Source organism: Gavia stellata, chromosome 24 (genome assembly GCF_030936135.1).
Source record: "Gavia stellata isolate bGavSte3 chromosome 24, bGavSte3.hap2, whole genome shotgun sequence".
NCBI classification, from domain to species: Eukaryota; Metazoa; Chordata; class Aves; order Gaviiformes; family Gaviidae; genus Gavia; species Gavia stellata.
Window position 1 is genome coordinate 8,700,743 of NC_082617.1, and position 27,119 is coordinate 8,727,861.

The window sequence follows — 27,119 nt, forward strand, 5'->3', positions numbered from 1 at the left end:
CCTGCAGACCTTTCAGATAAAACAACTCCTTGCTTGTAACATTTCTGTTGATGTCCCAATATTTCTGAATGATTGGGTTTTCAGATGAGATCAGTCAGCATGCAAATGAGGAAACAGGATCAAGACATCTCCCATACCTGATTGGATAGAGAAATTATCAAAAGACCCTTTTTTCATATCAAATTTCCATCACAAAAGGTCAAACTTTCAACTCCCATTACTTTTGCTAACTGCATTTCACTGTGCCTGCCAGCTTATTGCTGCTGCTGTTTTCAGAGAAAAAAAGAGAAGTAACAAATGAGTACATCTTCTCCCACATCTGTCATACAGGATGGACAAACATTTTCTAATCTTATTCTATTTTTCTCTAGAGCCCTCAAAATCCTTGCAGCCAAAACACCACTTCTAACCTGATTAGCTATTCCTAGGTTGTTCTTATTTTTCTTACTGGTTCTCTTCTTATTTTCTAGCCTACAGACTGACAAGAGCACCAGCTGTGTTGCCAGAATGTTTTGTTCTACAATTTGGCCATTTAAAAGACTTTTTGATGTGTGCTTTTCTGAAATATATTTCCTTGTGTTGTCTGGCTGGACTGATGCCTAAATACTCAAGTAATGGATGTTCCAGAAAAACAAAAGACAAAGAGAGAGCATCATTTCCCCTGAAATTGTCACATAGTTGTATTTTCCCTTGCAGTCCATCTGGGACAACAAACGCTGCCTGGCCTTCTGTAGATTTTGATCCATTCCTCTAGTGGACATTTGATCATGGCCTGAGACTCCAAGGCTTTGCCCTGCCTGCTCAAAACACTCAGCTCATGCAAATTCAGAGGACTTACACCCTCATGTACAAACAGAGGAGGAGCTCAGCACCCCTAGGTCTCATCCACTGCTTTTCTAGGTTTAAAGCTGAATTTTGGAGCAGCAGCGATAGCAAGAGGGGCAAGCACAGGAAGATGAAGACATTAGTAACAAGTGCAGGACTCAATGTATTTGTTGCTATTGGTCCCATAAAAATTCTCTCTCAACATTATTATCATTGCAACATATATAACCCATCAGATTAGTACCTAGAGATTTCTACTCTTCTGATTTTCTCTGTTCTTCTTCTTACTCAACAACTAAATGTTTCACAAAGCCATTTCCTACAGAAATATTTATGTTCCCAAATGTTTATTGGCCCCTCTATCATGATCAAGCTTTTATGAGCACTCTATACAGCACTCTGAATTAAATACATAATTCCTGATCTATCAGATCTTGGCTTGATGCTGTGTTTGTCTGTTTTATACAGCAAGGCACGGTAGCAAACTACAGAACACCTTACAGAAAAACTAATTTATACAGTAAAGATATTTCTATCCAACACTGACTGTGTGGGTTAGTGATTACAGAAAGCTAATGAGGACCAGGAGGATGTAGGGTTTAAATTCCAGCAAAGGCACTTACTCATTGTGTTAGGTTTCCTGAACAACCTTTTTAGGTAATTTCTACACAACGACAGACATTGGGCTCTGTACCGTCATGTGCTGGAAGGAGTTGGAGGATGCTCCTTGTAAATGTTACACAAATGCTTCTCCCTCGCTTGCTCCACATCACACAGGTGTCCACAGCTACACAGAGTAATTCGCCCTCCATCAGTGGGAACTGATTGGACTCTCTATTCTTGGTGGCAGCTGCGAGTCATAACCAGTAAACAGAGCAGACTGTTAGCCAGCTCCAGGAGCTATTCTCCCAGATTACTTCCTTCATCTTTGATTTTTCATTTTTCTTCTCTTCTCCTTTTGACCAAAAGTGCCTGTGGTGATTTGTGAATGCCTGTATGTATCTAGTAAACTAAAATTTTGGCCTCTCTGTCACATCAGATCAAGGCAATGTTCTCAGCTCCTTTGTCCCCAACAAATGCCAGTTGCAGAATGCAGGGAGACTTTGTGCATGTAAGTTCTCCAACAGCAAAATAATGGTGATTATATTTCATCTATAGGTCTCTACTCTTCACAAATCTATTACTATTGAAACACTAATCATCAGGCCACCTAAATGAATAAAAAGTCATTCTCTGAAAGGTTAAAATTTGTAGTGTTCTCTTTTTTCCTTGGACAAGTCTGGTCAAAGGTTGTTCCAAGATGAACTGGGTATCTTAGTCACTAGGTAAGATCTGGAGTTCACATGATTTAATAATGGGCTCTTCAACGTAGCTGAAAAAAAATCTAAAAAGATCTGCTGACTGGAAGCTGTATTTGACATTCAGATACACTCAAAACTGAGGTGTGGGTTTCTAACAACGAGTAACTGTGTAGCAAGTTACTCAGCCTTGGATTGATTGCACAAGCAACTTTTAAACAGAGTGATTTTTTTCTAAGATAGTATAGTTCAAACAAGACTCTGCCTGAATCTGTTGTGAATTACAATGTGTTTGGAATTAAGCAGACAGAACCTGACATCTAACGAAAAAGAAAAAGATGGATTTTTATTCTTAGAACTGTTTTAAATAAAAAAAATTCCCGTTCCTTAAAAGGCCTAACAACTTCGCATAACTGTACCTAGAAATAAATTGAAGGTAAGGGCACTCACCTTCACACGCAGTTTGTACATACCAGGAAAATGTGAAAAGCTGAATGTTTATAGTTATATTCTCCCTAATACAACATAGAATCCTGCCTAACACCATAATGAAAAAAAAGCCTTTTACAAAATCAAATTCTCCAGTTCTTCCAAGGACAAAACTCCCACCTTCTAAAACAATTAAAGATTTTCAAAATACACTGTTCATACAACCACACAAATTCACCGGCACAGCCCTACATTGTGCACCATGTAAAAATTAGGCACATTTAGAAATATCAGACCTTCGTAGCACATTTTTACAAGAGCAGAGAGGAACCAGAACAGGTTTGTGTATAGGCTTCCAGTAAAGAGCTTACACTGCCATTACCATAAATCATCCCAGAATATCAGCAGTGATATAGCATCTTTCATTAAAAAAATATTGCAGCTTCTTTCAGAAGGACTGCCACTTGCCATTTCTTTTAGGTAATCAGATAGCCGTTAATTAATAAACCTGTCAGGTGAATCGTCCTGCTCCGGTCATCATTATCCATTCTGTAACAGAATCCTGCTATCATCACTGCTATCCAGCCCATAGCTTCCAGCTCAATTAACTTAATGCTATGCAAATGAGAGGCTCTCCTCATCATTAGCTTATAGCCCACAAATGTTAATAACATAATTGGGCCTTCAACAGGGTAATTAGACACGATTTCTTCCATTAGTCTTACAAGGCTAATTATTGTTGATAGGAGAGGGGATGAGTCCCAGTGCTGCATGCAAAGAGGGGCATCTGGTTAAAGCAAATATAGACAAAACATCAACAAGGTAAAACAACAGTTGAGATCTATAGCAGGGTCAGGTAGGGGTGGGGGGAAGGAAGACAGCGTGATGAGAAACTTAGGAACCGCTGGAGAAACTCTCTACAAAGCAGGAACTAAAACCAAATATTCAGCCTGAATATGGAGGTGTCCTACACTTAGCAGTAAACCAACGTGATGCTTAATACATCAGAGGCGGTTCCTCTCAAGTTTTTGCAGACAGGACAATTTGGAAGCTGTACTGGTCAAACCTCCTAGGTTTGTAATGCAAATATACAGCAATAGAAGAGACCTTAAGAACTGAATCTAGTCCTAGATCTCCCTTGTCATTATGTCCGAGCTTCTCTCCCGCTGTCATTGGTTTTGCTGCGTTTTATTAGATGGGTTTTCTGAGTAACAGCTATTCGCTGTGAGTAAGAATTACAGAATTGGAATACAAGGAATTCTTTAATAATGACAAAGCAAAATGCATGTTGGAAATTTATTCATGGAAAGTTAATAAACACCTGGCTTCAGTATAATGGACTGGCAGTAACATTTTTAACAAAAAAAATGGCAGCAAGTTTTCAAGCTGAGATTATATTTTGAATGGTGGAATGAAAGCTAAGGGCTTGCTACTATAACAGTTAGTTCCATGCAGTCTCATCCATGGAGGCTAGAAATGTACAACTGGAGACAGAATTCTGTGAGGAAAACCATACTTTCAAAAGGAGAAAGTAAACTTTAGAAAAATATGGCAAGTTCACTTAGCTTTGACAGTTCAGTGTTTTACTGTAAAGAAAAATATACGTCAATCTGAAGAGCCCACAGGACTCCTGGGGTTGAGAAACCACCTGATTTCTTTATTTTGTTTCTGTTTTCTTTAACTTTAGGGCACATTCATGGCCAATACAGATCCTTTGATTTCACTGCAAGTATGTGAGGAGGAATTCTTCCTATATACTTGGCCTGAAAATCAGCTTAAATTATGTTCACAAAAGTAGCAGCATTTACTAGAAGGTTAAATGAAACAATTATTTTTTAACCTGTTGTACCTTGATCTTCGGTCAGTTATATCAAAAGAACAGACTGTCCTCTGGATCGTTCACTCAGTGCTTATCAGTGAGATATTAACCAGCATTCATATCAGAAAAATATTAGACTGCAATTTTTTAAAAATAATTTTTATCATGTGCAAAGCATGATAGTGGTCTTACTGAGCTCAGAAATACAGCACATTAGAAAAGAATAACATTTAAAAGCTTCTGTGGGACTGATAAAAGCCTTACTCAAAATGTATTTCAAGCCTTACAAAGGATAGAGTTCTGTAATACAGAATTTTGTAAACATAATGTATTTAGGGACAGAAAATATGATCCTTACACAGCACAAAAACACTGGGTCATCACTTACACCTGAGCCAAAGGTAGCCAATTTAAGTGATGCTGATTAATACATTTATGTGACTGCAGGTGATCCAGGCCAATAGAATTAGATCCAGTGCATCTGTCAGACATAAGGGATCATTCCTACATCTTCCCTGCAGAATAAGCTGTGACAGTATTCAGCTCCGCTCTCTTAAATTGCCCTGCGCTTGCTAAATTTACTTACTAGAAAATTCTGAGCAAATATCTTGTTCCAAGGCAAACAGCAGTAAATCCACTGATGTTTTAATGAAGATTACACTTTCTAATCCTCATGGTAATGACAAACTAGTCTCCATTCAATATGCAATATTACTTGACAGTTTTAATCACCCAAGCCGTATTATATTTGCTACAGACTGATGCACTTGTCTTCCCAGATCTTCAGCTTGGAGAATCTAAGCAAAAGAAGCATAATGCCTGTTCTGCCTGTGGTTTTCAGTATGGGCCAATTTTGCCAGCCACACTAGCTCTGAGCAATGGCTTACTCTGGGATTAGTCTCAGATCCAAAGAGACTACTAAATCAGAGCACAGCTGGCACAATCTTGTCCTAAGTTTTTACTCCAGAATTCCTGAATTCTAGTAATCATGGAGTTCAAAGGTAATGTACATTTGTAATGTAGTTCCTCTAAAAGTACTGCCCCTGTGCTCTCAATATCAGACAGCAAATGCAGTAACAGACTTTCATAAACTCAGTTTTAACCTGTACAGATGTAAGGGCGACCTATCTACATTTACTCAGAATAATATTCAGCCAACTTTTGCTACCACACTGCTGAAGTAAATGGTAAGAGATCAACACAATGTGAGATGCTTGACAACACTGGACAGCCCCCCTTTTCCTATAGTGCTTTCTCAGACACTCTCTTCATCCACAGTTCTCACGCATGCAAAACTCTCATCAGTTTTAGCTATATGTGTTCTCTTACCCAATGCAAATTATAATGCTGCCACACCATTATATTTGAAGTTTTCCGCCTCAGTTATTTTTCAAAAGTTTTTCTGGTTCCAGTCAGACCTTGAAACCAGTATCTTCCTTACAAAAAGCTCCTAAATCCTACAAAATCAGACTTGCACATACGTGGTTCTCATTTGTGTGTGAACTACTGAGGAAATTAAGGTAAAATTTTGAAAATGACTGCTTTAGTCCATGAAGAACTATTCAGAACTGACAAAGCACATCTTATTTTACCCTGCTGAGATCAATGAGTGTTATATTCCACAAAACGCACTGATGGTGCATGACTGCGTGCAGCTACATCTTTTCCTGCATACCAGTCTTAGCAAAATCGTTCGTTAAAAGTGACTCTATACCAAACAGCCCGAGAGAAGAGCTGCAGGATGGCCCCTCAGGCTCAGTGCTACAGCACTCATACAGCATTTGAATACTGCTGGATCCCAACCCAGAGAGTCAGTCATGGAGAACAAGATGAACAGAGAGCAAACTGGGAGACCCGAAAGAACCCAAGCCTGTGAGTTCAGTGAGCTCTCAGGGATGCTCTTAGGTTTTTATTCACACATTTTGGTCACCAAAGCAAAGAGACTTCAGAGGGGAAAAGCACAGGTTAGATGACTTGACTACTATTTAAATGATAACACTTTGATTTCCCATGACTCCTTCATTTCATTCCTTAAACAAAGGTTGTGTCTCAGGTGAATGCCCTGAACAACCTTTCTTGATTTGTAGAGATTAATACCTTGAAGTTGTCATTGTGAACTAGGATTTTAAAATCCTGGTTCTTCTTTCAGGCAGTTCTCAGATCTCCTCTCAGAACAACATATTTTCCCCTGACAAGATGGAAATGTGCAAGTTCCCCATACTGACCACATGACATCCTTCATCTCAGCTTCCTGAGTAATATGGGAAAGGTTTTCAAAGCAATTATGTGAGAACTTGGCTAGCTGGTTCAGTAAAAATCTTCAGTTTCTTCTAGCAACTAGAGACAGTCTCACATAATAACATCCCATATCAAATAGTTTTTGTCTGTAGGGACGCAAGCCAGTCCTTTGCCCTGAAGTGACTGAAAACACGTAAGGGCACGGGACTCTTGCATAGCAGACCAAATTAGGCCTTCTTGGATCTTGACTCTTTCCAAAATGTTGCCTGATCTAGCTAGCTCATTCCAAACTGCGGAGTTGAGTATTCAAACAGAAAGTTTCCTGTAATGTTGAAATTGACATCATTCAAAGTTCTTTGACTCTTCAAGATTCAAATACTACTCAATGTCACCTACTCAAAGTCACCTTGTTCAAATTGCTGCTGCCACTTGGGCATCTAATTTTGGCAGCCAAAGGAGGAGCTAGGAGCTCTACGTTGAAAGTGTGGCTACTTTATGGCACTTTGTGAAGAAGCACTGAAAGCATTAATATTAAGCCCAGCTCTTTCACAGTTTGACTGTATCTGCTCCCATGGGGGGAAAGCAGAGACATTGCTGGTTTGGTTTGCCTTGTCTAAACCTTGCTACCATTGCCAAAGACATGAAAAGTAGCCCAGACTCTACTGCTTTTAGAGTTTTCTCTCTCTCCAGTTAGGTATTGAGTTCAGAAAGGCAACCTTGATACCGATGGCATCTTCTGAGAGAAATGGTTTCAACATAAAGGCAATCAGGATAGAAAGTCTTCAGGCTTCCTGATGCCTCCTCATTTGTGAGAGGTAGCTACTGCAGAAAAATATCCCTCCTTTCTGCAGCAAAAAGAATGAAAGGATTATGCATGTGGTTTGGGGTTCTTAAAAAATAAAAATACTGACTTAGAAGTAGAAGCTTTTCTTCTTTCTCTTCCTGGAGACTTAGGAAGCTTGCTGAGATCAGAGATCTCCTTAATTGCAGTATCCAGGATTTCACCAAACAGACTCCAGCCATCAAAAGGAGCTTATATGAGGTAACTTCTAAAAATAATACCTGCCTCCCACAACTGAAGCCAAATATACCTCCTATTCTTGTTGGAGCAGAATAAGAAACAAGAAGTGATGCTTGGGACAGCAAATGCAGCAATCTACAGAAAGCCCATAGAAGGATTTAAAAACTGCATTATATGTTTTGCTATTGTTGGCTCAAGATGCATATTAACACCTTTCCCCAGGATAGAAAGGCTCTTATGGTACCAATATAGGTCAGGCAGAATGTGCAGCAGAAGTGACATAATCTTTTTTATTGTAATCATCCAATTTTCTATCTATTGGATTATTTAACAGCAGTAGCTTCTATTTAGATTAGTGTTATATTATAAGGGGAGAGCACAATCTACTAAGGACGCGAGGGAGAACGGAGAATAAGGATTCTCCACCAATGGCCAAACCTCAGAAATCTGCATAAGGAACTGCTTCTGTCAAATTTGTGTAGGGCAAAAGAAAAAGTGCGGCTTTTTGCACTACATGTGGAGAATCAGGTGTCACTATTAAGTAGCCCATGGGTGTGACTGCTTAACGGAGCCTTCCTACCAGAGCAATGTACATCTTTTTATGCACAGCTGTTACAGAGAAGTTAATGGGAGCTTCCTCAATATATTTTGTCCATTATGGAGTGCTCAGCAATGTCTCTTGCAATAGAGGCGGATCAGGAAACAAAGGTAAATGACTTAATTAAAATCTTGTCAATGAACAGGGTAAGTCTCAAAACACTTGCATCAAGAGATAACACAATGACTCAATTATTGTAGCTTGGAAAAGGCTATAGGGGGAGCAGCTGTGGATTGAACTGATCCCACTCACTCAGTGAAGCAGACAAGTTATTGACCAGTCCAGGTGAGAGGAAGATTTGTTAATTTTGCCCAGTAAACACAATCTGTAATGGATTTTGGCTGGGAAAAAACCTTGTAATTTTTATCACTTGGCCAGGGTGTTCTGCTCCCTCAGAGCATGGCTATGCGTGTACTTGATGTATAGTCAGCATAGCTAAGAGGGTGAGTACCTCCACCGGAGTGGGGAAGACAAATAAGAATTCATCACCTAAACCACACTTTCCAAAATATGTTTCTATTTCACAAGCATACCAGTGACCTCAAGATCCTGCCCCTTTAGCTCCCACTGTCTTGCCCCTTAGTTTTTATGGGACCAGTCAGTCTGTTTGACTTTGAGTATGTGATGGAGGAGGAAGAGACTAGCTGAGATGGGAGCACTGATATGCAAAGTGATAATAAAAAGGAAACCAATTAGCATTAGTGAAGACAACAGCCAGTAAACCAGCAACCACATAATGGCTCTGGTAAGAGCAAGCTGCTTTCTAATCAGAAGAGACAAAAATGAGACGGATTGAAACAGAGAATTGGTCTGCCTATTATTTTTACTGCTTTCTTTATAAATTAAGCCAAATCCTACATAGGTCACTTGGACATTTCCTACTGTTTCTCTCTCTCCCTGGCGCAGGCAAATTTTATCATACTGATTTAGTACCTTGATTACCGCATCATTTTTCTGGGGTTTTTTTCCCCCTGAAAATGAGGAGAAAATAAGAAGATATAATTATAACATTTCTTCTTTGTTACTCATCAGATTTTTGTATGCCATCAATTAAAAACACATCTATTATAAATACACAATATCCATCATTTAAATTAGGCCAAAGTTTTAAAAATGCCCTGTAAGATTTTTCCATGTTGGAATAATTCAATCACTATTATGTTTCCTTGATGCAACTATTTTGGGACTTAGCTTGTTCCTTGATAGGATTTTAATTAAGTCATTTACATTTAATTTCCAAATATGTAGCTGTTACAGAAGGCAGCAAGGAAATCAAAAGACAAAAAGAAACCTGATGACAGCCAATCTTTAACAAAAATATTTCTGATATAAAAATGAGGAATACATATTCAGTGATAAGTATTCCAGTCCATGTCTGGTAAACTCTGAGATAATGGCAGCATGGTAGGGTCACTGGGGTTCTATTAGCTCAATTAATGAGGAGTAAGATAAGGCTAACACCTAGCTCTTCAAACGGCTAAAAAATAGAGCTGATAGTAATGGAGTTATTAACCTTCGCCAGCCATTGAATTCTGCTGCTGATTCAAACTCCATTTCCTAGTTCAGGCCTCTATTAATAGGCTGTTTATTATCCCTAATCCACATTGGGATCAGCTGCAGAAATATGAAAGCCCCATGTAAAGACCAAATGGTTAAAAAAAAATAATATTTTTTTCCATTCTGATTTTTCCCTTTTCAACATATTCACAGATTCCACCTTAGAAATTAGGAACTTCATTATCCTAAACTGTTTGAATACAGGTTCTTAGCAGTGTGATGAAAAAGAAGCTTTAAATATATTATGTAAAAAGATGACATAATCGGGGATACAGCCACATCGTTTTGAAGACCAAATAAAACACTGCTGGAAAACTTGCACTGGAGAAGCTAGTGCTGTTTATTTTCTCTACTGGGAAAGAAAAAACTTTAATATTGGAAAAAAGGGTATTTGAAATATATTATATATGCATTGTTAGGTCAATCCTCAAGTTCATCCCTCCCCGTCCAGCTTTATCTGTCCACTTGTTGTATTGTTTGTAGATACGACTGTAATATAATTAATCAATACTGAAATGTAAACCAATCAACCCTGGATTCAGATCAGATGGAAAAAAAAAAAAGGAAATGATGGAACAGAGGAACTGGGAATCCCAGGACGCACTTAGCAGAAGAGCCGATTGGCACAGATGGAAGGGCTTGCTTTATCAGCTTGAAGAGAACTCCAACACAAACCTGGCTACAATTTTTACTACAGAGATCTCGAGTTAAAGGGTCTTTAGGCTCCTTACTGAGTTTGTACACTCTCAATTGATATTTGTGACACTTTGTGATTTTTCAGTATATTTTCAGTGAAAGACACACTGAATAGTTACCATAGTTTGCACACACAAGACGTTCTTCCAGAATCTATCACAATAACATCTAATAGAATATCAGCAATTATAAGTAATGGAGTTAAGATCAAAATAAAAAAAAAAACATTTATGGTAAAAACTGAATGCAGTTCTGGTTGTCCCACCTTAGAAAAGAAACAGCTAGAATAAGTAGAGAAGGTAGAGAACAGGGGGAGAGGATGATCAGAAGAGTGAAATTACTTTTGGGAAAGGAAAGGATAACCAGACCAAGGTTCTTTGCCTGGGGAAGAGATGACTGAACAGGCATGTACAAGAGGCTTATAAAATCAGGAGTGTTAGGAGAGCATGAACAGGGAATGCTTATAACTGTGTTTCAATAGAGGAAAGGAACCCAGAAAAACCACTGTGAAGTATTTTCGTACAACACACAGTGAAAAAGTAAAACTCCTTTCCATATGATTTGGTGGAGGCCAAAAGTACAGTGTTGAAAAAGAGACTATAAAGTCAAGGAAAATGGTCTATTAGACAGTTGTCCAGATGACCCTCTGGCTCAGGGAATCCTTAAACTGCTGATTGCCTTAAGCTGGCCTGGAACCAGCAGACAGCTGGTCATGAACCAGCTGAAGTTAATGACAAGAGATATATAACAGATGACACTGTTGCTGCTGAATCTTATTTTAACTGTAAGTTTTGGAGAGAGCAGAAGGGGATAAGAAATATTTTGGTAGATATTAAATAGAGTTTTCAGTATACTAGAACTATCTATGGCTATACTACATATTTCTTACCGTTGCTCAAGCATTAACAATAAAAAAAAAGCTAAAATACCTATTTACACTCATTTGGATGAGGAACTGAATTCAGTCCTTTGTGTTAGTAGTTCTGAGCTTCAAATGCCAACTTGTAATTGCATTTGGATTCCCACTTATCATAGGCACTAAGTGGTTAATGGTGTTCTTTTACTAGATAGCTGAGAGACCACTAATAGATTCAGCTTCTTATTTGCCCTAAAGGCTGCCACAGTTCAATACGATTAGGATCCTGTCCACTTAAGCAGTAACTGCTTCATAGGCAGGAACATAGAAAGCAATACATGTCCTCTCTGTGTACAGAAAGAGCAGTTCTTTGGTAAACAGGTTTTGTCTGATACAGGCAGGTTTACCTGTATCAGTCTGTAAGCAAGCCTTCGCTCTACTGCAAATTCTAATTTAAAGAAAACCCTGTATCTTACTTTTTCAGTGGAAAATGAATTATTTTCCTTTTTGCTCCAGGGCAGTTCTTTGGATGCAGTGGCTGATGCTGTATGAGTTTTTTTTATTATTACATTTTAACAAACTTTATAGCCCATTTTGTTTGTTTTCAAATAACTTTATTTTCCTTCTTTTCTACCATCAATTACTAGGTTTGTTTTTCTTTCTGTAAGATGGAGGAGTCAGGAGACTGATCCTGCTCAATGCTGTATAATTTAGTATTATGTGTACTAGCTTTATGAGGTGGGAGTCAGATAAAACATAGTATTTGAACACTAACCATTTATTAGCTCTAAGGAATAGATTTGTGACTTGACAAGCAGACAATAACTCTGTGTTCTGATCAGCCAAAGAGGTCTACTTTGAGTTCAAAACACAGAGTAACATACTCTTTCACAAATAATTTTGTTTACTGATGTCACTAGATTTTAATAATAAACTTGATATATATGTAAATTTATTTTAATCTAATTTCATCAACAGAGCCTTCCTAAAAATGAGACTTTGTAGATTGTTCTGTGTCTGATTTATAGATTTCTGCATCCTATTCCCAGATTGATTTCAAGGCTATAATTCTATCAGGTTTTTCTCCTGATGTCAGAAACACCACCTCTGCAGATAGTGTTTTATAACTAGCATCACAACTGAAACTGAATTACTGCCCTGCTATCCTGTGCTGCAATATGTCCTTTTGTTTATAATCACTCTCTCTCCCTTATATACGTACTACTTCGGTTTCATGGAAAATATCAGCTCCAAAATCAATCAGGTAGCATGATGTCTATTTTTGTCCCTTACTTCAAGCCCAGTGTAAAATAGTAGGGGCCAAATTCTTAACTCAGATATGAATGTGCAGAGCTCTTTAAAGAAAATGGAAGCTGAGCAAATGGATCAGTGCCAAATTTCCACACATACAATTTTATAATGAGTTGTTCTTCCTCACTTGATGAGGTCTTGGTCCTGTAAAGGAGCACATAGCACACACTTGATTATTCACACTGATCTCAGGTACTCAGGTACATGTTTAGGGACTCAGGACCTACCTTCTAAATGCCCATGAAGAATAATCCATGGGAAATGTTATTTAACTGAACCTAACATAAGTTTCAAGATTATTTCTCCATTTTTTCATGAAATGGATTCCTGTTTAAGATGTATTTTGTCTTACTTTTAATAAATAAAGCTACTACTGTTTTCACATGTTTTCATTTTTAAACCTTGATGGCATGACTGCTAGCTCCCTCCCTTTTCACTTTCCTCTTTTCTCTCTCCAACTTAATCTTACCCTTTTACATCTTTCCACTATACCCTGTACGGGGAGTGGGGAGGGGATTGAGGGCAGCCACACAGAAGACGCAGGAAAAGTAACTTTGCAACGTAAACACTTATGTGGGTAATATACCTTTTCCACTACTAGTTTTTAAATAAGAATAAGCTCCCTGGAAGCATAAAGACTACAAATTTCCAATGTATGCCTTTGGAATGGCTACTGTGTCAGCCAGTGGTACGGACTGAACCAGGAACCCCTGGGAAGGGAATGGAAAATCCTCTCAGCTCTGATGAGTACACCATTTCAAATCCTCACCACCTTTGGACCAGCTGTAAAGAGTAACCCTATTTTATTTGCCTGGCAGTCATAACAGTTCTCTTTTGACGCTCATTTCTCTTATATTACATTTCTGAACACTTCATTATAGCTCAAATAAAATGTAATTCTCATGTTGTTTTTAATTATTTCACAAAACCCAAAAGTCTCATAATGAGCTCCTCACAATACTAATATATTTCCATGATATTACACCAATGCTAAAGAAAGAAGATGTAGATCCCCCCTCCTGCTGCAAATAAAATACACCTTCTGATATAATCCAAACTTTAATCCATTTCTTATGGTTTGCCTTTAGAGGCAACTCAAACAAATAACCAGAAGAACAAACCTCTTCTCTCTCCCACAGTTTGGCCATCTGGAGGATTTGTAAGGCCAGTGCTCTATTTCCTACTCTCCAGGAGCAACAGCCCTTTTCTAGCTAAGGAAGGAATAAATAAATTAAGATGCAATAGCCTATACGATGTCAATAAAGATCTGTATTTTTCCATAAACAGATTTTTCATATATGTAATGTCACGATTGCTAAATTTATATCTTACCTGTTTGGAATAATATGTGATTTTTGCAGCTGTTCTCCCTGCTCTATGTCTCTTGGGAAGCCATAAAGCACCCAACCATTGGTCATGCAGTCTAGTGCGTTTAGGCGTTCTGCCAGGATCTTCATAACAAGGTTGTCTGGGACTGCAAAGGATTAAAAAGATGACATTTATTTTGTATGCCGAGTCTGCAATTAAGGAGGATACACACTACTTTTCCTGGTTAGATTGCTACAGGAACTAAACCACAGAGTTATTCCTGTTTATGATTGATAGATTTTGGAGAGAGGCATTACTGTTGACTTTTGCATATTTACTGTGCTATCATGGAGCCCCCAAACTCATACAGAACTGTAGAACTAAAGCCAAGTATTTGGTAAAAACTGATGCCTACATAATTTTGCAATGTACTTTTTCTCTCAGCCATACTGGGCTGATGTCACAATGAAGTGTGTGACACAATCTTATCAAAATGCAAAAATAATGACCTGAGTTGTGTAAAAGAAATCCTAAAACAGGAAAGAAATTTCTGTAGCATTCTGTATTTAACTTAGCAGGTGATAATGGTTCCGCCACAGCAGGCTAGATGCGATTTTTCTCCAATTTGCCCAAAGGCTTGAAGCTTTTATAACTGAATATAAATTTCCAAAATGTATTTCAACTACTGTAATTACTGCATTGATGACTCCCTAATTTTAGAGATAAAAGTTCTCTTTCTTCTATTACTATTATTCTTTAGGGCAAGAGAGAACATCAGCAAGATGCTGACAGGGATTACAATTACTGTACAGCTTTGTAAATTCTATTTAATGGGACACAGTGGTAAGGAGGTATCCTGCATGTTTTCACTATAGCCTTCATAAAGTAAAATATTTCAATCAAGATACTTAAACTTATGTATCTTGTAATTTTTCTTCTTTTTACAGAAAAATTAAATTATTAGGTTCAACAAGAGGGACTATAAATTTTGCAAGGACTCTTGCAATGGGTTGGGTTTAGTGTCAAATAACCACAAAGGAAGGTCAGCAAAATCACCTTAAGCTACTTCCCAAAGAAGCAGTCAAAACAATTTTCAAGAAGCAATGAGAGTCCCTTCTCTTTATTTGTACAGTATGTCTAATACACTGTTGCCTCTACTGGAAACAAGCGATAAAAAACGCTACATAAATCCACATCATGGAATGTTGATGTTTTGATACTCACCCTGCCATTGCATCTGCATACAAAAATACAACAAGTGCTTGTAGGAGAGCATATGCGTCAGATTTCTAACAATGCAATTCGCTTTAGGACTAGCTGACAGGAATGCGCCTGTATTTTAGTAGAGTATGTTATTAGCAGTGCACATTTATACCCTGGGTACAAGCAGGCTTTAGACTGCAATAACAGAATCCATATGCTTCCTGAAATTTAACATTTCCTAAAGACTTACACCTCTATCATGAAATTCATTACTTCTCCTTTAAATAATCAAATTACCGAGTTTACAGAATTGCACTCAGGATTCAATGTACCAGCAAAAAGGGAGGAAGACCACAGGGAATTAATTAGAAAACAGATTAGTGTATTAATTGAGGATACCCGCTTCACATTATAAAAAAACAAGTTAAGGAGAGTAATATTCTCCATCTGCTAAAAGAAAAAAGGAATGGAATAAAACCAGACACTTGACAGAGAGCAAAATGACAATGCAAACCTAGGCATTCCATTAAAAACGGGATTCATAAAATTAACTACACAATAGTGCAGCAGCAGCAGGCAGAAATGTTATTAGACAGATGATACTTATCTATCTAAGACCTAAGCTGCAGGCAGGCATAGAGGGGATAACAGGAGAATTTCAGTGCTCTTTGCAGAGCAGTTCTTCTCCCCACCCTCCAGGCTACAAGAGCTAATACAAACCCAAGACATCCTAGTAGGAAAAAAGAAAAAAAAAAATCCCACCTTCTCTTTCCCCAAAATGTATTCCATGCAAAGACCAGCAGAATTTTCCTGTACTCCTGAATTTCTGGCTGCAGCACTGAACTTTCTGCCTTGATGCATGTTATTTTATCATGATTCCTACTGGAATCATTAACATGGATTTACAAAGATGCCAAATTACACAATTTTTTTTTTTCCAGAATGCTTAAAACACTTTTGCAAGGGATTGGAATAAAACCTACAAACCCATGAGTAAAACTGCACTAAGGTAGGATTCTGCCAGAGCTGACATCCCTGTGAGATGAACAGGGAATCGGGGCAGAGGCTGAAAGCCCCAGGAATAGCACAGAGAAATAAGTAGGTATACTGTGCTGTTGAGCTTCCAGCAGATCATAGGAGATTCTCCAGTTCCAGGGGCCAAATTGCTTCCATCCTGCATATGGGAAGGAGAAACACTACAGCCTACAAGAAAATTAAAAAGCAAATGTGATGGGAACCAGACAGCATCTCCTCAATCTGAGCACTTCCCATAGGCCATCTGTGACTCCTGATGATCGAAATCCTCTGCTTTGGTCACTATTTTTGAACAAAACTGAAGCAATCACAAGAGGAAGAAAAAATCTAACAAGATGCAGTGACAATTAATTAACAGTTTACCTAATGGCATGCCAGGTTTGGGGTAGTTTGAGTAATACTGGGGATATGTCATAACTCTGACACCTTGCTCATTTCAGCGATGACTGACTAGAAGATACCAGCAATACGCTTTAGATTGTTTGTACACTCATGTACATACATACATCACTGAATAATATAGATGCTTACATATTTTCTGTGCCTCCCTCTAAAGCTTGATGGTGAGAAATAAAACATAAACAAGTCAGACAGCAAGCTCTGCTCTCCTCTTGATTAGCAAACATACCTATCACTTCAACACAATAGGGGAACATAGCTTGTTGGCTGTTCGATGGCATTACAAAGTACATCAGCTGCCCTTGAACAGGAACAGTCACACTTAAAACAGCTGCATTAAAACTGTAAAACATCTTCCACAGACCAGAGGAAAAAAAAAAAAGAGAAAAAAGGAAGAAAGAAATCAGTATTATTCTTATTTTGCTCTGGTACAGACAGAGTAGGTAATGAAGAACTCTGCAGTATGGTATTCCTTTTCACTCATGTGGAACTGCCTCTTGAATGTAAGGCAAATTAATAACCTGTAATTGGAGGGGCACACAGTCTGTAAGTAATGCCAGAGGTCTCCTGGCCTTAAGCACATGACCCAACGGGCTATACAGCAAAGTAAAATTTAGAGCTTTTCTGATGAGACAGTGAATCTACATGTTTTAAGTAGATTATGAAGCACAAGAGCTTTGAATAATCAATTCCTTTTCAACATAAGCTTGTGTGAGTTTCCAACTCTGAAAGTTGGGGGAATGAGGCTCTAGAGAGGTTTTACTTTATCATTAGAGAAGTCCAAAGATAAGTTTCTTGTTAAAATTACAATGTGCTACAAAGAGATATCCAGATTAGGTAATGTGGAAGCACATCTCTATTAAGGCGAGAAATCAAAGTTCAGGAGTAAAATTCACCCATCAGAGGTAATGCTGCAGAGCCGCTGAGCTACAGCGATACCCTGTGCTGAGGGCACCGTACGTAGCTGTGGGCCAAGGTCACGGTGAACCTCAGAAATGGTATACGTGGCAGAACAAGGCCACAACCAGCTCCATATAGAAATGTAATTCATCCATGCATACATTCTTGCCTAACATCAACACCACACACCATATCTCCTTTATCTCCCAGCTTGTCTCAACCATGTTAATGGTCTAGACTACGCAGCTGTGGACCTAAGAATTGATCTCAGCAATTCAAGGGTATGATCAGGCAGGGTAGCGGGAACAGAGGCTTAAAGTGCTGCTGTTCATGCTGGAACTGCTGTGTGGACACCTAGAGATTTTCTGTCTCTGGGGCTGTCGATCAGCACCTTCCAGCAGACCATTTAAAAAATAAATTTGCTCCCCGGAGCTTCAAAGGTTTTCACAAGTATAAGGTACTTCTCATGAAAAGTACTTCCTTGTGAAACTCAAAGGAGTGTGGCCTATTAGCTCTTACCCAACCCATAGATCTGCGGGACTAATAGAAAACCGTATCAGGCAATCAGTTGACAAAATCATACGATCTGCTAAAGACAAAAGTAACAGAACATTAAAGGCACAGTCTGAAAGGCAAAAACACTACTTGAGAGATTACAGGGCACTATTCTCCAATAGCTTCAATGCTGTCGGTGCTCCAAGCTATACAATTATCATATTTAAATTGATTCCTCCTCCATATATTTATTTCCCGTTAAAACAGACTTTTAAAGGGTATTGACTCACTTCTCCAAACCTATAAAACCTTGATTCTAAGTACAGCATAAACGCGTTCGCAGATATAAATTCTGTCAGCTTTGTGCTGTAAAAACTTTAAGGTCCTTTTGACAATATTGTCCGTCTACCCTTTATCCTTCTCTTGGAGATTTTTTTTTTCCGCTAGGTCTGAAGACTTTCACAGCTAATTCAGATGCCTGAGGCTCGATCCCAGTACTTGACAGTTAACATCTTGCCCTGAGTATAAGCTACCGCCAAAGGCTACTTTCCTGCATTGTCCTGTCAATCCTAAATTTAGCAAAGCGTGAGATTTCCGTATCTTATTGGTCTATAAACTCTGGATTATTCACAATGGGTCATTTTATTCGGGTCTTTCAGAGAAGTATGCTATTTCCTTGCGCACATTAAGGTCTTCAGAGACTGTTTCCGTTTGTTTTTAATGTGTTTGAGAATGATTTCACAGTGATTTACCAGCATGTAGCGTGATCAATATTTTAATTTAATCCTGCCAACACACCAGATTAGTGAGAAGGAGCTGGTTTTCCATGGCATAGCATACAGCCGATTTGGCTTACTGTACATAGTAACAAAAAAATCCAAGCGGGACTTCAGTGCAAACGGGGGCGGCGGCGGGAGGAAGAGGCCCGTTTGTGCTCGACGCCGCGAGGCGACGGGGAGCGCTTCCTCCCGCCGGCGGGCCCGGGCGGAGGCCGGGGGCGCTCACCACCCCGCGCAGCCCCGGCGGGGCACCGCCTGCGCCCGGCCCGGCCCGGCCCCGCTCGCCGCCGCCGCCCCGGTTGGTTGTTCTCTACCGCCACCTGCCGGGCGCGGCGGGCAGCGCGGGGCGGCGGCGGCGGCAGCCGGTACCCGCCCGGCGGGCAGCAGCCGCCGCTGCGGCAGGGACTTGTGATGGCCGAAATCTCGGTCATTCAGGGAAACGGCGACGGCTCCGGAGTCTGCTCCAGTCCTCCTCAGTTGCGGACACCGCCGGGCTGTCACGGAAAACCCGGAGGCATCTCTGCTCTTCTGATTGTTGAAGCTAATCGTGAAGCCGGCAAATAAAGAGGCAACGTAACAAATAACCACATTGACATGGCATTCGCAAAGTACCGTAACTCTTGGTTAGTAATTTCATCAAAGGGCAGATTTACACAGAAATACAGTTTCCCCTCCCTCATTTTACATATACAGCACTGCTGGGAATAGCTTCCTGTAAGACTCGGAATAATTATTTTAATACAGGAAAATAAATAATATGATAAAATATTTCATTTCCACGTTTTAAGTATTTTTCTCTCTTCAAATATATTAGAACCTCCTCTTCTTTTTTTTTTTTTTTTGAGGTTTTTAGTCATTGAAAATAGGAATTAACTGTATTGAAGTCATGACATTTTTAAAGCAGGTACGATCTCAAATCATCAACCAAATGATTCACAATAAATTAAGACTTTCAGAAATGCATGTTAAAGGAGTGCATCATGCTTTCTCACAGTCATCAAGCCAGAGATTCAGGAATCTACGACTGATCCCATTTAGTGACTAGATAAGATTCCAGCCCCTTACACTGTTTTACCTGCTAGTGGCATCTTCAGATGTAGCAATGGAAATTCAGTCCGAATTGAGTATCCAGCATACAAACACAAAAAGCTTTTTTCCCCCTAAAGATAGCCTCTGCGATGTTGGCAGTGTCTGTGTGTATTTGCCTAATGGCACCGGCTCTCAGTGAGTCACAGGATGATCTAGTGGGCTGACGCTAAGGTCAAGATCCACACACCTGGGTTCCCATCCACGCTCGCACACCGATTGTGGCGTGGCTCGAGTCGAATTAGGTTTTCTGCCTCAGTTTACTCACCTGCAAGACAAAATCTACCCTGAATTACCTCACAGGGATGTTTCTAACCTGAAAGTTTCTAAAACTAGTAACAAAATGTATATTTGCACTACTTCTTTTTACTCCTTCAGCTTCTGCAGAGAGAACACAGCCAGACACAAGACAGCAACCGCAGTTCTAACCCATCAATCGCATCTTTTCCATTGTCAGCCAGGTTCCCTATTTCCTCCTTATTTCTAAACTAGTTCAGCTCTACTGAAGAACACAGGGCTTGTGACAGGGCAGAATTTGGCCTACAAATCCCTTTTTGACAGTGATAATATTCAAAAAAGAATAAATTTTTCCGATAAACATGGTGAAAAACATCTTGGCTTTCTATACTGATTCACCATGTGATGAGAAGAGAGGACGTTAAGGGGTTTGTCATCCCTTACCAGTGATGCCTGGTGCCAGCACGCACTCTAGATTCCCAACAGTCCTGTGTCTCTCCCTTTGGTGCTCCTCCTGACACCTACCAGCCACATTAAAGGGACATTCAAAAATGTAAAAAGTGATACACGAGAGCTATTAAATGCCTTGCTTGTCATAAGAAAAGTCTGTTTCATACAGGAGCCTGATTCTGTATGTACGGCACCCAGTGAAATAGAGCCAAAGCCAGAATTTGATGTTAAACTCCAAAGACCATATGCTGCCAATATCCAACATGCTTTTCCTTCCAGCTGTCTTACAAAAACTCACGTGATTTCCCTATCCAAAACTCCAAACAGAAAAACAAACAGAATTCAAGTCAGCAGCCTTTTGCTGAGGAGCTAGTGCTGCAAGAAGAGTACCAGGAAAGGAAACACCACATTTCTGGGTTTTTTAACAATGACTATCAGCCATAAATATCAAAATAAATAGAAAAGATTAATACTTAGCATTTATATTGTGCTTTGCTGTTTAAAAGCATGAAGTCCTGTATGGCCAAGGGCCACAACTTCACTCAAATCCATGAGAGTTTGTGGCACTTCGGTGGTGCGCAATGATGCCCGCTGACCAAAAATGGGAACTGTGGGCATCTGATACATTTTAACTTACAACCTGTTTTACCCCCTCCCTCATGCAAACCCACAGACTCCAGCAGCGCTATCCCTGTGAGTTAAGAAGCCTAACATTGGACTACCGATACTCCAGTAACAATAGTAACGGTAAATACCGCTGCAAAACCAGGAGACTGGCAAAATTTATATAGGCAGGACCATATCCACTAACTAACTGATTATCACAATTGCTCCAGAAAACGACTGCACTAGACTCTTAAATAAACTCACATTTATTTTGTCTGGTCTGGCTTCCACCGATGGCTTTTTGGAGTGGGTTTTTTTGTTGGTTTTTTACTCTTAAATGGGGTGGCCTTTAAAAAAGTCTTTGTAGACTGAGTCTCCCCAGTGTTACTTCAGCCCTGAATATCTGCTAGCCAGATATAGCAATTTTGATTGTTGCGTGTCATGTAGAATAAAGAAAAATATACCCTAGATTTTCAAATAAAGGAAAAGCAGACTGTAATGTATCATATTGTAGCGATTCAACCCCCAAAAAAGTAAAATTCAGGAAAGCCTATATGCCTTCATGTAAAACTTTCTATTCTACAACCTTGCATCTTTTATTAAAATATGGACACCTAAACCAGAAAAAAAGAATATTTAAATTTTATTTTGTTCTCTTGACCACCAATTTTCTCCTAGTAGGAAAAAAGACTGCTACCTATTTTCCATAAAAAAAACCTTTGTAGCAGTCCCAGAGGAAAAGTCAAAAGTTTGACTTGAAAAACGGAGCTACTTCAAAAGCATTGTCAAACAGAGGTGAAGGTTTCTTAAAAATGCATACATTAAAGTATGGTGTATTCATAAATATCTCTGTAACTTTACACAGTATATTTGTGATTGAGGTGCACATATAGGTGAACATATAGCATCGTTATAAAACTAAAATAAAGTAGAAAATCAATTTGTTTATTAGCTACTGTTCGGGCTCTGTGTGTGTATGCGTGTGTGTGCATGCGTGTGAAAAATGAAAGAAAAATAGAGAGTTTTTTTCAATAATAAAAAGGGAGTTGCACTGCAGGGCCCCTAAAGCTTGTGAAAAATTAAACTCGACGGATTCAAACTGTCCTATTTCCACTTCAAAAGAGAAGAGGCACTGAGCTCTTCCCAACTTATCTTCAAACGCCCAGCACCCTAGAAAGTTTCTTTAAAAAAAATAAAGTCTCTAGTTCCCCCAAGCACTGTACCCGTTACTGTAGCTGCTGTCTCTCCCTCTTCTAATTATACCCATGTGAGTCTATTAATCAACTTGTAAATTATTTAGAGAGCCATGCGCTGTCTTCAGCTAGTACAAACACACTGCATGCAAAGACTTGCTGAAAACCAATGGAGCTCCCAAAGGGTCTCTCTCCAATGTTCAGACAGCTTGCAGCTCGCCAGTACAGCGCTGTTAAAAACAAGAAATAACACTAAGCTTACCTCCTCAGATATAAAGATCTACTCAGCCTTTCAACTCTGAAACTCTTTGCAAGTTTTGTAACAAAGAGGAAGCTGCTCTATTGTCAAATCTTTACTTTACACTTAGTGATGAGAATATTAATTTGATGTCAAAAAAACCCACCCAAGTGCTTTCAGTGAGACTGTGATCACAATCACCAGGGGATCCCAACTTTCAGAGGCTACACCAAAAAGCACCCCTTTAAAATCATTCACATTTAAAATAACGGAGGAAAAAATATCCACATTTGTACAGTAATAGTTTTTATTAGAAAATAGGAGAAATTAGGGAATTCCAGATTTTACCCCCCGCACACAGACTGCCATTGGGGACAGCTTCAGATATTACTACTTAACAAACAGAAAAACGAAGGGGAAAAACCAACACATATTGTCTCTGTTCAACTCTAACAGGCTGCAAACAGTGCAATGTTATCGGTCTTCCATGAATCAGCTCTCTTTACCACCTGAATCTTCATTTTGGTGGAAAAAACAATTACCCAAACTAATAGCAGTTCTCCCAGCTGAAAAGCAGAACCTTACTGGTTTGGAAGTGGGTTTTTTCCCCCCTGTTCTTCATGCTGTTTTCCTGTCATATCATTTTTCTTGGCTCCATTTATTGCAGTCTTGCAAAAAGATATATTAATTAGCAGTGACTGCTCCATGCTATTTCACCATGAAACCACAGAAAATTGAACAGACAGAGAAGGCATGCAAATTTCTTTTCAACTGACTGATGACCTTTCCTATTTTTGTGAGGGCCCCAGTGCCAAAATGCTTCTGCTTCTGTTTTCATTAATAAAATGCAGACATCTCAAAGGGCAAACACCAGGGACATTTCGGGGGGGGAGGTGGGGTGGGGGAGCAGAAATGCTTTCTGCAGGTTGTTTTTTTTTCCTCATGGGCTATCAAATTCTGACAGACACCTTTAAAACGGTGAATATAGATACTGCAGATGGAACTTTAAATTAATGCGTGCCCATGTTTTCAATGAGACATGTCCAGAACGCAGTCTAGCCCTCCTCAGAATTACAGCAACCTGGGGACACGAATTCTGCATAAAGGTCTTCATCAAGCCAGTGGGGTTTATGAACGGGCTATCTACATATGCATCATTCGTCCATAGCCTGAATTAATAGAAGGGGAGGACCACTCTATGGAACAGTCTCTTCACAACATTTCAGAAGGAATCAAACTGAGTTAATTCATGTATGTGAGTTGTCTCGCTGCCTGTGGAAGGGTTCTGGCCACTATGCTCACCTCTTACTCCAAATGGGAGTCTTCCTAGGCTGCTCAAGCAAATGGTTTGTGTTAAATTTAGCATTATTGACCAAGATTTAAACTAAGTGGAGTTAGTGACCAGAAGACTGGTCTCAGACTCCAATGCTGGTAATTCTCTGCCTAGAGTATAGTTAGCAATAATTGCCCAGTATTCAGTGAAAACCACAATATCCTAAAGGAAAAGTCTGTGTATTTCAGACTGGTTGTCCAAAGAACAACTCCACATTTATGACACACAGAAAGCAGTCAGGTTGCTGAGCTTTTCACTGAAAATGCATTTTTCAATATCTAGTGTGCACCAACTGTAGACTAGAATGTCCTGGGAATTAAAAAATTAATGGACTCAAAAATATCTATGCTACCTTCATTAAGCAAAATAAATCACCATATACAAAACTGAGAAGTTTGATAAAGCAGGAGATAAAGTCTTTATGAGACATAGCAAACACTAGAAAATACAGAAAATAGGAATGCACTGAGTTGCCTTCTGGGGTGAATAATAGAATTGTCTGGGCTGTTCTTGAAATACATGTTGTATACATGAAGCAGCAGTACAGGAAAAAAACAACACAAAAAATGTTTATGAATCCTAAAACCAAGAAGACATCTGAGTTAGTCAACCAGAACTAGAACAAAATAGACAGTGGACAGCCTCAATAACTCAATAATGAGTTAGCTTTGAATAAGCTGGTATTTGAGCCTTTTTATGACACCACAACACACCCTGTTGGCATATCTAAAATGACTAATTCTAGGCAATCAATTGTGTTCACAGGAAGGGAAACCACACTGAGATCAGTCCCCAGGGCAAACATTTTAAGAATATATTAAGCGTGCCCTCAAGATTTTATGGCACTAGCTTAATTTTGACTAGTAATGATTTGAGTGCAACATTTCTCATGGTCTGTCTTTGGTTCCAGGGTGTTCTGAGGTAATATCACTTGCATGATTCCTCGCCCAAAGGAACAACTACACTTACTTGGTACATAACTAGAAATGCAATAAAAATTTTGACGTCCTAATTGCTTTTCCAGTTATAACACTGTCTGCTATTGAGTAAACTAACTCTTTTCAAATGTGATTTTCTTGAAACTGAATGTAGTCAATAATAGTGTGAGAATCTTTTCTCTGTATTAACCTGGTTGTAACTCTGTAGCAAGACAAGAAGGATTCTTTGCCCATCTTTCCTCTTCAGTGTACTATGTTACTTCATTTTCTCCAAGCCTCTTGTGAAGGCAGTAATGAATTCTTGTTAGTGTTTTACTAATGTAAATTCATTCTTTCTTATCCCTGGGAGAGGAGGATTAGCAAAATGACAGAACTTATTATTTCTGGTATTGCTATATAATATTTATTTTTATTCAGCCCTTAATTTTGTCGTATGTCCCACCAAATAAAATATATGTGCACACAAGCAAAAACTAAGGGAGAATTTCTTAGCACGATGCACAGAAATATAGTTATGATTCCCATTAACATTCAAAAGCATTGTACAGCTTTATCCTTGCATGCTATATTAAAAAAATAATCTAAATCTGAAATAATTTCTAATTTGGAGGAAGAAAGGAATTACAAGTTCAGTTTCATTTTCCTGAAATGAAAGCAGCTCCCATGGACTAAGGATGTGCATATTTTTAGGGCTGGCTAAAACTTACAATCTGTGCAATTATTTCACTCTACTGGGAATGCTTTTGGTATCTCCTCTAAAGAACTTTAATGGTTAAGATGAAGTTTATAAAATACACAAAGAGCATTTTAGTAAAGAAAGCTCTTAAAGGACCTATCTTTGAATAAATAGATCATCCAAACTCCCATCTCAGCTATAACTGAAATTCAGAGAGCGAGATGAGAAGAAAGTGAAATTACAGTATACACGTAAGATTCTCAAATTAATGGATAACATGAAAAAGACACAGGCCCAGAGCTTAAAATGATCTCCACACGTGAGTTACACTGCATACACAAGTAGCCACATTCAGGTCAATCAGACTATACACATGAAGAAGTTATTTCCATACATGAAGATCCAGGATACATTGCAATTAATATATGCTAAGATCTCTTGCCTTTGAGTTAAATGGCTGGTCTGATTAGCAGTATCTCTAAATCAGGAAATCCTCTCCTAGATCTCTCTGCCTATGCTACAGAGGACCCAGCTTCTCTCTTTCAGGCTGTAGAGATTCATGCGTTCCATTCCCGTGGTTCCCACATAAGCTCCTAGTCCCAGCAATATGGTGGCTGCCACAGAAAATTAATGCACTGAACCAGCTGAGTTACTGTAATACAAATAAATGCAACCTGTTCACTAGAGATGAAGTTTAGAGTTAAAATGTATTACCTTGTGGCTCGATAAAGTGACTGACAGAGGGATAGAATACCCAAAGCTGCAGGCTGCCAAAGGTCTTTTTGAAATGCTTAGAAAAGTACTGAATCTCTTGGTGTGGTATCAAGGGAACCTCAGTTAATTTTATAGGCTCATGTTTCAGATCTATGTAATTCAGTCTCAGAATTAAGCTACTGTGCAAAAAAGGGGACTTCCAAGCTTTCCACCTGACCAAATTACTTTCCTTGCCAAAAATAAAAGACAATGAAGATTTCTCTTTGCTCAGGGGGGTTTGCTCAAAATTCCATTAATACTGAAGCTTAACCGAGATTTCTCAATCTTCAGCAAGATTGTCTCCTTATATTTGTATCGTTGGTAACCATTTGGCCTGTGGCCAGAAACAGGACTGAAAGTTCCTCTTCCAGGCCATTGTAATTCAGCAAGATAAACATTCTTCCACCCTGCTGAAACACAACTTATCCTTTAGAACCACAGATCTTTTCTGATTTTTAATACCCACCACATACAGAGAGCTATCCTCGTGCAAGACAACTAACAAACATGTACGTTTAAGCTACTGCCCTAAGGAGCTTACAGTATTTATGGTTTATCTGAAATCACTGCAGAGCCTTCCAAAAGCAAAGTATGCTTAGATATTCTTTGTGGTAGTCCTCTCCTACAACCAAAAATGCTGATAGAAATGAAGTGCAAAGAAACTTTAAATTTAAAATGTTTGCATGAAAGTAGAGAAATCTACAGTAGCATTCTAAAAGACAAGATCCACATACAAAAGCAGAGTCTTTGCTATAGCCCACTTGAAATAAAAATAAAACACAATACTGTGCTTTAAATAACAGTTTAAACATTTTAAAATTATGTATCTATTATCAGAATTC

The 27,119-nt window shown here is 38.9% G+C and overlaps 1 protein-coding gene across 3 annotated transcripts in view; it reads right to left on the reverse strand.

Annotated features, from left to right (window-relative positions):
* Nucleotides 1-27,119, reverse strand: part of AK8 (adenylate kinase 8) — a 72,583-nt gene that overhangs the window by 14,697 nt on the left and 30,767 nt on the right. For 2 of the 3 annotated variants that reach the window (XM_059828803.1, XM_059828804.1), the window contains exon 11: nt 13,981-14,122. The exons of the other annotated variant lie outside the window; for it this stretch is intronic. In XM_059828803.1, the coding sequence (XP_059684786.1) occupies nt 13,981-14,122 (142 nt within the window). The remainder of the gene's footprint in view (nt 1-13,980; nt 14,123-27,119) is intronic. 3 annotated transcript variants of the gene reach the window in all.